The 13,885-nt window shown below is 34.3% G+C and overlaps 1 protein-coding gene across 5 annotated transcripts in view; it reads left to right on the top strand.

Annotated features, from left to right (window-relative positions):
- KCNT2 (potassium sodium-activated channel subfamily T member 2) overlaps positions 1-13,885 on the top strand; it is a 411,763-nt gene that overhangs the window by 335,674 nt on the left and 62,204 nt on the right. For 3 of the 5 annotated variants that reach the window (XM_009191034.4, XM_009191043.4, XM_021929115.2), the window contains one exon: positions 2,828-2,848. The exons of the other annotated variants lie outside the window; for them this stretch is intronic. In XM_009191034.4, the coding sequence (XP_009189298.2) occupies positions 2,828-2,848 (21 nt within the window). The remainder of the gene's footprint in view (positions 1-2,827; positions 2,849-13,885) is intronic. 5 annotated transcript variants of the gene reach the window in all.

Below are 13,885 nucleotides of genomic sequence, written 5' to 3' on the forward strand. Positions count from 1 at the left end.
GAGAATTCTTTAGGAAGATTAAATCTATAGACTTCCTGATGCATCTCAATGTTTTAAATTAATATTAGACAGTAGTCAAAGAGTTCAGGATAAATTATTGCATGTATCTAAGTACATATCAAAGCAATTAATACAATAAAGCAATTATTGACTTTAGGAATATAACATCATTATCAACAATAAAGAATGTGTACAAGAAATGAATACTAACCACATACCTATATATCTCATCTGTAAAGTATACTTAATCATAGTATGTCCTGAATTTTGATCCAATAAAAATTGTGTTAAACTATTTTGAGATGATGAGGGCAAACGTAGTGGATTATATGGAAAAGATTGTTTATGACTCTCCTTGCAGAATGAGAAGTCAATAGATAAAAGCGGAAACTGAAAAAAGCATGAAATAATAGTCAGGCACATTCTATAGAAACAGAGAGAAAGAACAATATATCCAACTAAGAGGCAAAAGTAGATGGGTCTTATGAGAGGAAATTAAGAGAGATTATGCTATAAGCTGCTATTTTTGTAAACAAGCTATAACATTTTCTGACTGTTCAAACCATGCATGTATAACTAACAAAAACACTAATAGATATATAGGCATAATGTAGTGATGTCATACCCATTCATTAATTATTTGTTTAGTATATACACATTTAAGTGCTAAATTCTACTCTGTACTATGAAGAACTTTTATTAAATATCAACATCTTATATAAGGATAAACACATAATGTAAAGACTTCAGGCTTTGCTTTCTGGTTTATTCATGAAATTAAAAAAAAAAAAAAAAACTTTTAAAGGCAGGTGCAAGTTTTCATGCCACATCATTTTCTAGCCTGTCTTTAATATCTTCCCATGGTCTGAGTAGAGAAAACAAAAGTTATCATTTGTTACATCTCTAATATAACTGCTTTGGCTGTGGGGGTGGGAGAAGCACTGCCTAATGTTTAGCTGACATTTTTAAAAACACAAATGTTGGTAAAGAACATTGATAATCAAAACTAGTAACATTTATAGAAGGCCTGGAATACTATCTCATTTTTTTCTTACGTGGTGTAGATTAGTGAAAGGAGAAGTCACATAAACACAAGCAGAGAATAAAGTGAGGATGCACACAGTGGCTGGAAAACCAGCCTGTGGAAAACAGAGTAGAGATGGAACTGCCCATTCTTGATTAATCATATGTCCTCCGTGCCAGGAGAACTTCTACCACCATCTATATGTTTCTAGTTCAGGGAATTTCAACAAACATCAGATACTCCTGGCTTGAAAAACATATACAGGAAGGACAGGGACACATACTACTCTTAGTGGACAAAAAGGATCAGTATTTTCCTTCTCAATCCATAATACAAAATTATAAAATGCAAAAAGGCTCCCTGAAGTCATTTAGTGGCAAAACCTCACCTTAATTTTCATGAGATTATTTATAATGTTTATTTATTTCATTTAGAGTGAATATTTATACTTTTCATTGCAGAAATATTAATTTTTGAAAAAAAAGGATGCCCAGGTTCCACTGGGGGTATTATCTACCATACAGCATATAACATAGTATTAACTTTCCAAAATCTGAACAATTCTGAATTATTAAGCATATTTGTCCTTTGGTTAAGAAAAGGTAAACCTAAGTTTGCCTCCAGTTTTTCAGTGTGCAGAAAATCTCATTTGTTTGAAGTATACTACAACCAGTGAACATTTTACTAGAAACCAGAAAAACATCTTTTAAAGCATATTAATATACCAACATCATTTATAGTGTATGCAGTAAATTTGTGGAATGTGTTACCCTGAATTTTGGCCACTTTTATAGTGAATAAATCTTGTAGCTTCCAAAAATGTGCGTAGTGGAATAAGCATTGTCCCATCTGCCAATCATTAACACTTTACTATTAGAATGGGAAGTAGCATTTAAAATATATTATTAAGATAAGAATTTACCTACTATAAAATCTTATTAAGATTATTTTAATAAGGTTTAAGATTGATTGGTTTTAAAATTCTACCTGTCCATTCTTTGCTATTATTCTCTCAAACAACATTTATTCCATTGTGTCACATATAAAGAAACCTGAAATAGTTTCAAGAAACCCACAATCAAATGTTTATTATGCATTTCTTATATTTTCAATTATAGATAATACCATTATAATCTTATAATAGTAATACCACATGAGTTATATTACAAGTTATATTACATCAAATAATATACTTGAAAATGTTACTTTCAACTATTCAAAAATGAATAGACTATTGTTCTTTAAACTTGTAGACTAAGACAGCATGATTTTTATTTATAACCCCTACTTAGCTATGAAACATTGATTAAGGAAATCAATTATTTTAGATTCCATAGCCAATCTGAAAGCTCAGAATATTTCTGTCAACTAACTTAATTACATGTATATGTAGGAAAAAAAATCAATCTTACTGTAAGATCTGAAATTAAAAAATAGTACAAATATTAACACCAATAATGATTATTGAATGTCAATAATTATATCAAGTATTCTGTTATGACTATAGTAGCTTTATAAACTACTACTGATTATTTTATTCTTCTACAAGCACCACTTTTTCTATCAAACTTAGGAAGACAATTTCAGACAAAAACAATCTAACAAGACTGAATATTTAAAAATAATAGCTTATTCTTTAGCTAATTTGGTTCAAAAGCCCTATGACAAATACGCATGAAATTGGATTTTGTTATGTTGGTATATGTTACATTTTGTCCTTGTTGCTGATTGTTACATGTATGTATTGTTTAGTCATTGTTTAAACTGTGTTTTGTGTGTTTCTTTTTCCCTCCCGTGTGTCAGTCTCGAAAAATACCATCACAAGTAAGTATTTCCTGTTTGTTTCCCTTTCCTCAAATGGTGTAATACATTAATTCAGAGCTATTAAAGAAAAATAATATAAAATATTGAATTCAATACTCAGATTTTAAAATGAAATAAATCAATTAAACTTAAATGCGTATAAATGCTTTATTTTCAAATTAATGTACTTATATTTCCCCAGTAAATTTCCTGGAATTTGCCATTGTAAAGATTAAATTCTAAGGAGTGTTTATGTTTTAATATTTTTGTACTAATTAAAGTTAATAATGAAAGATATTTCAAGATATTATCGTGGTTTTTAAAGTGATTAGAAAACTAGTTTTCTTTTGCTTTTCAATTTTTTAGAGTAGGCCTCCTTCATCTACTATACAGGAGAACCCTTATGTTATTCTTAGTACATTCTCTAATTAGACATAAAAGGTTATAGATTTTAGACTGATTTATTTCAGAAGCTGTTTTACTTAACAAAGGTGTATGTAAATACTCTTAAGAATATTACTTATGTAATGTTTTACTTAACACAAGTTTTACTTAACAATGTTTTACTTAACAAAGGTGTATGTAAATATTCTTAAGAATATTATAGTGAGACTACTTAAGATCTCTCTTAGCAAATTTCAAGCACGTGATACATTAACTGTAGTTACCATGCTGTACTTTAGGTCTCCAGAACTTATGCACTTTATAATAGAAGGTTATCTTTAACCATCATCTTCCCAGTTCCCCCATCCTCTGGCCAATGGTAACCACCCTCCTACTCTTTTTCCATGAATTTGACTTTTTGAGAGAAGAACAACATGGATGAACCTGGACAAGATTACACTAAGTGAAATAAACCACATGTTTACAAAAGCTGTTTATAGTTTTTTTGGTCTTTTCTACACATCACCTTGGGGCGTTAATTGCTTCCTGTGGTTTCAACAATTCGTCTATGTTGATAGATGGCAAAGTTGAGTTTGTAGCTCTATCTGTTCTAATTCCTTAACATGAAACACGAATACTTAATCTTTATCTGGAAGATCCTCTCCATCTTGTTATCTACCAGAATTACAAATATTTGAGTAGCACTAGGCACCAAATGCATCCAGGTAAGTACTTAAAATGCATAAGTAAACAAAAGGTTTTTCAGAGGGTTGACAGAAAAACTTCATGGCTTTTCTTCGATTTAATTAATTTTGGTGGATTTAATATACCAAAACTCTCTTCTCTTCAATATCTTGCATAGTGAAGCCAGATTGATGTTCATTTTTCTTTATTCACATGATGAAGAATCTGTAACATATGTCTGATGCCTACTATTTCAAATAGAAATTTTTATTGCTGATTTTAAGCTCTTCTATCCCCCTGTCCCATTCCTGGACAAGTCACTTACCCAGTTATTTTGCCTGACCAATTAGCACTGAGCTTGGAACACATTGATCTGAGTTTAAATCTTGCCCTCTCTTTTACTAGCTGTGCCTGAACTTTGGCTATATGTAGCAGAGTGAAGATTAAGTAAAAAACATATTCTTATTTCACAAGGTAGAAAAAGGCAGAAATGTGTGCAGTGAGTTGATCAGAGTTAAAGGCAAATAATTCTGTGGCAAAGCACATAGAGTAACATAGATCTTACTTCATCATTCCTCATTGGTGCATTGTTTTGGGGTGCATGATACCACCTCAGAAAACGTTCATGTCAATTCACTTGAGGTTATAAATAAAATATATAAAGTAAATACTCCTGTGATTAAGTACTTTAATATTAGTCAAGCATAGCTGTGTTCACTAACCTTCCATGCATCCTAATTCACACATATGAACACACAAACACAAACTCACAGGCATATTATAAGTCTGAGCTCATCTATAATTTTGTTTCACTTTCTCTCTAACAAAAACTTTACTCTTAAATCTTTCTCTTACCTTATTTTATAATTTTTTTCTAATATTTTCTAGTTCTACTGATTCTTAATCTCATTCATTCTCAAACCCAGGAAAGCATTTCTTACTTTCATTATTTACTTACTTTAACTTAATAAGAGTCTCACTGGCACACTTACTAACAAGAGGCTATTTAATGCATCCAATTTATTTGACTTAATTTAACTACATAGTCATGGCTTTCTGTCCACTTAACGTCTTAAACTGCCTAAAGATCATTCTTCTACTTAGCAATGCCACAGAAAGTAAATTAAGCTTTTAATCACAGTTCCCTGTCAAATGGCTGCTAGTCTACAAAATGAAAACTGAAGAGAAAATTATAAAATTGATTTAGGTTCCCTAGGTCTTCATAAGGAAGTCATGATCTGTAAGCAGTGGTGTATTTAGATCCAAAGTATATTTTAGATAGACTATTTACTTAAGAATACAAATATTTGTATTTACCAGGTCTTATATTATTCTTTTCTTTAATTAAAGCATTGCATGTAACATAGAAATTTTCTTTCCACAGGCTCATTTATCCATTGGTTCTTAGATGCTGCAAAGGATAAGGGAATTATGCATGTGTGTGTGTGTGTGGTTGTGTGTGTGTTTAAAATGTTTTGTGTGTGGTTGGGGAGGTGCTGTACTCACGTTAGAACCACTATACTGGCTTTTGAAAACTTCATAGTTAGGTCTTTTCTTCTGGACTATAATATACTGAAGGTGATAGAGTGATAGCCCCTCTGGCCTACCTTATAGTGTGTAGGCTTTACACATACATGCACACACACACACACACACACACACACACACACACACACACCCGCATGTTGAAACCATTGCTTTAGTCTATATATTTCGGTAACTGGCCTACCTTATAGTGTATAGGTTCTACACTTACATGCACACACACATACACACACACTCACATATATACACATGCATGTTGAAACCATTGCTTTAGACTATGTATTTTGGTAATTCTGAAAAAGTACAAATTGCACTGCTAAGTTAACAGAGCTAGCAATAAAACCGTGATTCTGATGATGCAAACCATTTGACTGCCTGTATGCGTATGTTGAATTTGTGTGTTTATACAATGCTTTTCTCTTTGTTGATTTTGTTTGTAAGTCAATTATAGAGTCTAACATGATTCAGCAGTCTAGCAATACTCTTTACAAATATATATAAATATGCATAATATATACAAACATAAGCATACATACTTAATTTTGTTTGTGTGTAGAAATCAAATATGTTTTTATATTTGGCGATTTCTAGACATCTAGACATAAAATGAACCCTTTGGTTAGGGAAACCATTCCTTAGATTTCTAATAAATGAAAAGTTAATTATAATGAAATCAGTCTTGATTTGGGCCAGTCTGATTTAGACATTGGGTCACTATAGCCCATAACAAATAAATAGTAGATGGGTAAAGACATGTCTTGAGATCCAAAAACATAGTTACCAAATTTACAGCAATAATAATTTTGGTGCTAATAATATTATTTTAAAAGTTTGCATTCACTTTTAAAAGAAAAGCAATTCTGTACCTTCAGAAAAGATAAAAAAAAAAATTCCACTACTGCACAGTGAAGGAAACAGAAGTAGTCTGATTTCATAAGAAAAACAGCTAAAAAATAGTCATAGTGACATAAATGGAGCCATATGATGGAGAAACATGAGAAAAATAGGGCAATTTTATTAAGCATTTAAAATAAATTTCTGAACAGCACAACTGAAAAATTATGAGTACTTTAGAGAAAGATCATAAACCTTAAATATGGGAAATTGTTATTTGGAAAATTTGTTTCTCAGGGTCACCGGTAACCTCTGTAGCATACTTGTATGAATGCAAGATGCATGACCTGTATTTGAAACTCCCACCATAAGCATTGCTAAATAAACTAATAACGTTTTCTCAATTCTCCTCTTCTTCAGTGTCTTTATGATGATAGATATTTTTTATGGCACATAGATTAGAAGGAAAAAAAAGTTGTAGTAAGAGCTAGTTGATAATACCCAACACCTCATTTCATTCCAAGAAAAATACATCTTCCTTGACCTCCATGATAGTTAATTTTTGTATACATTCCCATATTCTTAATTTCTCATTTCTCTTCTGCTTACTGCTCACTGCTCCACAGCTGAGAATACTGAGATATAAAACTTGAAATAGCTTACCTCTAAACTATGCCTATGTTTTTATTACTGTATCCCATGTGCTTTGCATAAGTGCTCAATATATATTTACTAAAGTCAGTCACAGATATCTTTCTTAACATAGAATCATTCTTTCAAATCTGTTCACACTTACATTAATTCCATCTTTATACAATTTTATTTGTACCACCTCTGTCATTAATTTTGGTACCTATTATTTTACCCTTAATTATTATGTAATTGTTTATGATTGTATACCTTTGATTTTTTCACAGATTACAAGGTGCTAAGGGGATGAGACATGTATAGCATTATTTCTTTATTATTATTATTTACCTAGAACTGATGATGGTCTACATAAACTGGATATAGTTCTGAGGAGAATTTTTACCACTCCACAGAGGCAGTATGGAGAATTCACCCAAAATATGGTTTAGATGTTAAAACTGAGGATGCCACACATGCCCCAATAGTGTTTGATGAGTTTTCTTTGTTTGATTTTTGTTTGTTTGTTTGTTTGTTTGTTTGTTTGTTTGTTTTTTGTGAGGAGAGCAAGATGGACTCCTAAGTAGGTCTGAGGGAGCAGATCATTTTTGTTTTGGCCTTTATCATGATTAGAGGTTGGGTTTTGGGTGAGATTTCTCATGCATAAGGAGCGTAAACTTCCTGCTAGGGAAAAAGTAAGAAGTGCTCAGGCTTTCTTATCAACTTGCTTAAATATGGGGCAGAAGATTGTATAAGAGCTTGAAAGCTGTTACCAGTCAAGTATCAAAAATGGAGTCAGACACCGTTGCAGTGTACCCCTGATGCTGGATGGGTGACTGAAATGTGCCTTGTTTCATTTAATAAAATGCTCCATGAAGCTTGTAGCCTGTGGATAGTAGGGAGATGAAAGTTATCTTAAATGCCTTGTTCAAAAGCACAGCGTTGTGTATTTTGGAAAAGTGAAATTCATATCTTAGTCACTTACAATGATGTCTAGAACATAGAAGGTGGTGAGAATTGTTTTGATGAGCCTTGTATTATGGTCTTAAATGTGTATGTGTAAAGACACGTGTGACCTTGATTATTATTTTGTGTATGTATAAGGCAAGAGATTCCCAGAGTTCTTCACCCTGCAGAGGGCAACCTTGGATAAGGAATTGTTTCTACCATTGGCTGGACCAGATGGCCAAATCACAGGCAGTGACCCAAGAGTTTGTAGAAATGTGCAAGTGGGAACTGTTATTATCCAGGGTGTCTAGTGCTCAAATGACTCCCTGCTAACCTTTGGGTCCTGTCCTTTGTTAGGTCTGTCATTTTAAGGGATCAAAAGCAGCAGTTCTCGAGTGAGCTTCATCACATTTAACACAATACCACCATCCATGCACTGTTCACTTGATTAATCCAAGGGGCTCCCTAGGTTGCCAAGGGATTTAGGATAGGAGTGACATGCTCAAGTACCATGGCATATGACAGGTGAAACTTTCCCCTCTTGCAGGTGGCATATATCCAAGTTTGACCCTTTCCTATAGAGTCTTTGGTGGGTATGTCAGACTTGCAGGGTGATGCTTTCATAACCAAAGGCACAATGGGCCACTGAGTGCAGACTCCTGAACACAGGACATCTGATTTCAGTAGAGCTCAGTATGCAACCAGCAGTTGCCATTCTAATGGTCTATAGCATGTAACCCAGGAGGAAAGTTTTTGCTACCAGAAGCCCACGAGCACCATTATGGTTGATGCAGCAGGCAGTAGAAGAGGCGAACAATGTGATCGCCTGTTGTAACTGCAATTTGGAGAGATTCTAGAGCCTTTTGTTTTAAGGGGTCTCATTCAGTGTGAGCCAATTTGTGAGTAGGAGCATAAATGGACTTAAGTAAAATGTAATACTTTTTAATGAGGAATATCTTCCATCTGAAACCCCAAAAGGCCTTAAAATGTTAGCTTTGTCTTAACGTTGTGGATACTGACAGGTCATTGTTTCTTGAGACTGTCAATGATGAAGTAGCCTTTGATCAAGTAATGTTCAGAAATTTGACTACACTTGGGAACCTTGCAGTTTGTATAAGGCAATGGTCTATTCTTTTGTGTGAGTTCCTTTTTGAATGTTTATTCATCCTGAATGAGTGTGCCAAAGGAATCTCCTTGGAAGAGAATGGCATCAATGTAATATCATACCTATTTTCCCACGGAAACCTGGATGCGGTAGAGATCTGCTTACAGAGGGATTGTTTGTGACTGCAGAACTGTTTAAATATCCTATGTGTAGTCAGGTAGAGAAGTTTGAGTTCTTTTGAAGGTAAAGAAAAACTACAAGCCTTTTCCTGTAACTGTGGGGATCGGCATCTGTGTTGTTACGGAGGCATAGGCAGCAACAGCAACAGAAGCATTTTTGCTGGGGGCCAAAAGAGCTATCTCCTTTTAGGAGTGTAAGAGGCTATCAAAAGAGGCACTTAATAGAACATATTTGTCAAATCCTTATGACTTTATGACTGCAAAGTATTTACAAATTGATGATTGAATGGAGTCAGTAATGTCACCGAGTGATGGTAGCCTTAATATGTGGAACCACAGCGTTAAGCTTAGGATGATCTACTCTCCACTTTTTTTTTTTTTTCAGTTTTGAAAACAGGCCAAATTTGACTATTAAATGGAGAAGAGGTGGTGACTATTACCCCTTCTGTAAATAGTTCTCTGGTAAGGGATTCCAATCTTTGAAGGACTTGTTCCAATTATTGTAGTCCTTATTAACTACTTACATTGAGCAGACAGAATGTGCATGAGGTTTTCTATTGCCAAACTACTTGTATGTGTCAAAGATCTGATTTGATTTACTTTAATTTGCCATTAATTGAATCAGAGCATCCATGTCTACTATGGGACACTTTCATACAATATCTGTTATGACCATGGAGAATTTAGGCCAGAAAGTAATTCTGATAGTTAAGATAAGGTATGTTTATTTGCCCTGTATTTTATATGTGATAATCACCTCCACAAGAGTAAGGGGAGGTACCTTTATTTTAGTGAATCCCCATATTTAGGGTACTTTGTTTGAATTTAGTGTCATCTCCAGTGATAACTATAGTTCAATCCTCAACTTTGATTAAGGTTCTGAAGTTTTGCCAATGGGTACATCTCAGGAAACATACAAGTTAATTTGGAGCTTGTGTTGTAGAGGCACAACACCATTCACCAAACTTACCTGTCTTTATAAATTCTTCAAGTAATTTAAGAATTTCCAAGTGGAACAAATTTTAGACTTCTGTTTACATTTTTGTTTTCTCCTGTGTATCCAGTTTTCTGTTTATTCCTCCTATATCCAGTTTTGTTTTTGTTGTTGGGGCTGGTGTTGTTTTTTTGTTTGTTTGTTTTCTATCCTGCTCATATTTACAAGCCTTCTCCTTCAGAGTCTCAAGTAAGTATCATCACGGTTATGGGCCTCCCTGATGGCAGTGGTTGCTTCATCACATTTTAAGTTCCCTAGGTTGAAGCTGGGTTTGAATTAACCTCTTGGGTATGCCACAGAGGCCCGTTTTTAGTTTTCTCTATAACTGTGGGGATCAGGAACTGTGTTGTCATGGAGGCATAGACAGCAACAGCAGCAGAAGCATTTTTTGGGGTGGCATGTACTCCTTTTAGGAGTATGTAGCTCAGCATTCCACATGGTAACTGTTCTTCTTCCATATAAGGAACCAGCCAATGGAACTGTATAATGCACAAAGTAACAGGTATTTTTCCCAGGACACACTGTAGAATGGGGGCTGATGCATGGTTGAAACATACAACCAGTGATCACACAGTAGGAATTATTCCCCTGGGTCTAGTGTCAGTCACATTTCTTACTGGATCCCAACCACATGATTCAGTATGAGACACAAAGATAGGTCTGGGCAAAGACACATGACATGGGGTTATTGCCAAACTCCTGTTCCTAAATATTACTGATGCTTCCAGGCATTAAGATCATTTAATTCTGAACAGAAACTTGGAAAGACTCAGCAAATACAGCATAAAGTTGCTCCGGTTAAAGTATCAGCTTTCCAGGAGGCAGAAAAAAACCCAAACAGCATAATTGTCTCCATACAACACAACAAATTAACAAGGCAAAACATAAGAAGAAAGACCCCCAGCAGTTGTGGTCATTGCCTAGATACCCCTTGCTGTGCCGATTGTTAAGCCTAGCTTTCATAGATGGGATAATACCTAACCACCATCCCAAATCCGGTCCTGTTGAGACTGATGATTGCACACCTGCACCAAGAGGATATTGAAAAGGGTACAACTCGTATAATGAGGCTTTCTATGGAGAGTGAGGCAGGCTTCCAACCAGGTCAAAAAATGGCTTGGGCTGGAAAGAGCAAGGAAAAGAAACTGGCTTGGCTTTCATCACGATTAAAGATTGGGGCTGGGCTGGGCATGGTGGCTCACACCTGTAATCCCAGCACTTTGAGAGGTGAACATGGGAGGATAGCTTGAGCTCAGGAGTTCTAGACCAGCCAGGTCAACATGGTGAAACCCCATCTCTACAAAAATACAAAAATTAGCCAGGCGTGGTGGTCCACGCCTGTGGTCCCAGCTACTCGGGAGACTGAGGCAGGAGGATTGCTTGAGCTGGGAGGTGGAAGTCACAGTGAGCAGAGATCCTGCCACTGCCCTCCAGTCTAGGCAACAGAGCAGGACCCTATCTTAAAATAAATAAATAAATACATACATACATACATACTTTTTAAAATTAAAAAATATATACATTGGGGCTGGAATGAGGTCCTACACATAGACTGGGACTTACCAACCTCCCCATCTATAGGGCAGAAGGGAAAGGAAGAGTGTTGGCACTTGAAAGCAGTCAGCAGTCTAACGTCAAAAATGGAGGCAGACTATTTATGATGAGAAGAATATGGTAAATGAATGTCTCCATATCTTGAGCTGATGGGGAAGACTTAAATTTCTAAATAAGTAATGAAAAATCAGTAAATAATGTATATACCTTCTGCTTGTTATCCACACATTTATGAATTGCATCACTAGAATTCCTAGTATAATAAGACAAACCGTTAAACACAATGACAAAGTCCCCTCTCAATTTGTTCTTTTTAACACAGATACATTATTTAAGTTCTAAGAGCAGGCAGCCATCAAGTGGTTAGCAGTTACATGATATTAATATTCAATGTTATAAAATGGGAACAAAAACATAAGATTTTTCTGGGCTTAAAGCAATAAGAAAAGCATTAAGAAATTGAAGCCTTATAAACCAGCTGTTTCCAAATGACAGCTTTGAAAGTTCAGGAAAAAAAAATCACCAGCAGGATGAGAAAGAATGCCAATATAATAAATTAGCTAGATTCCAAATTCCACAGATACCATAGTATAAGTAGAAAGTAGAGATTGGATTAAAAACACACACACATACTTATATACACACAATGCAGTAAAACCAAGTCATCAAAGAGGTGTAAATGTGCAAGTTAATGTGTAAACTTAAAAATGTATCATAAAAAAAAGATGGAAATAACCAGAAATATAACAGTAACTATATTTGATTTTTCTTTTAGAGATAATAACCAAAATGTAGATGAAGTTGGGTGGAGAAAGAGGGGCTTCATTTGATAGTAGTGAAAAATCACTAGCATGAATTTGTGGATTATTTAATATTATTTCTTAATAGAGAATTTGGTTTTTTTTCACTTGGACATATACATAAATTTTGCCTTTTGAAGTTATAGAATTGGAATGCTGAGGTAATAGAGGTTCTACCTACTCCGAGTATATTTTATATTCATATAATTATATATAGGTGGTTTGCTGCACCCATCAACCCATAATCTACATTAGGTATTTCTCCTAATGCTCTCCCTCCCTAACCCCCCACCCCGTGACAGGCCCCAGTGTGTGATGTTCCCCTCCCTGTGTCCATGTGTTCTCATTATTTAACTCCTGATTATGAGTGAGAGCATGCAGTGTTTGGTTTTCTGTTCTTGTGTTAGTTTGCTGAGAATAATGGTTTTCAGCTTCATCCATGTCCCTGCAAAGGACATAAACTCATCCTTTTTATGGCTGCATAAGATTCCATGGTATAAATCTGCCACATTTTCAAAACCACCTGTGCAACAAACTTGCACGTTCTGCACATGTACCCCAGAGCTTAAAATAAAATAAAATAAAGAATTATATATAGGTGGAACTGAAAGATACCTAAGAGACCACACAGATGAAATAACTTATTTTTATGTGTGAAAAAGAAAATCAAAGATTAAAATAATTTTCATCATTCCATCAAATTATTGGCTTTAAAAATGTTATTTGAACATGAATTTATTTAGTAAATATTTGGCTTTAAATTTACTTTAGAGTTTAAATACTAGGTTCTTACAAATTTTGTGTTTTCTTGTCATGAAGACAGGGCATTTTCCTGTCTAAAATTAGATTATTTTCTAAGAATGTCAGTGATTTGCTTAAGGTCATAAAATATTTTCCTGAGGTGGTTGAAAATACAGCCTATTTATTTGATTCTAAATTCAACATTTTTTACACTATAAGATTGTTTGTTTTATAATTGTGTTTTTGATTCCAAAATTAATTTGGAAATGCATCAATATACAGTGTAACTAGCTATTTTCTCTCTCTGCATAGATCGCAGACCACATGTACATATTAAATTGAGCTTTGGAAATTGGTGAAACATCTTTCTTTAGATTATTTTTTAAATAAAAATAAGCTTTCAGTGGACTCAGAGTCACTAGCCTTGGTGCTTATATATTTAAATTTCGATGATCTCTCAAGTATTCTTATAATTTAACCTTTATTTAATGGAAAATATCAGATAAGGATTCTTTGAGAAAATGTTAAACTAGCACATTTTAGTGATTTCATTTTCTTTTCTTCTTTGGCAACAGTTCTGACTTCAATCATAAATCAAATAACACAGTTTAGAGTATTATGAAGTCTGTAAAACTATCCTTAAGGGAGTCATGAGTCCAGATT

Source organism: Papio anubis, chromosome 1 (assembly GCF_008728515.1).
Source record: "Papio anubis isolate 15944 chromosome 1, Panubis1.0, whole genome shotgun sequence".
NCBI lineage: Eukaryota > Metazoa > Chordata > Mammalia > Primates > Cercopithecidae > Papio > Papio anubis.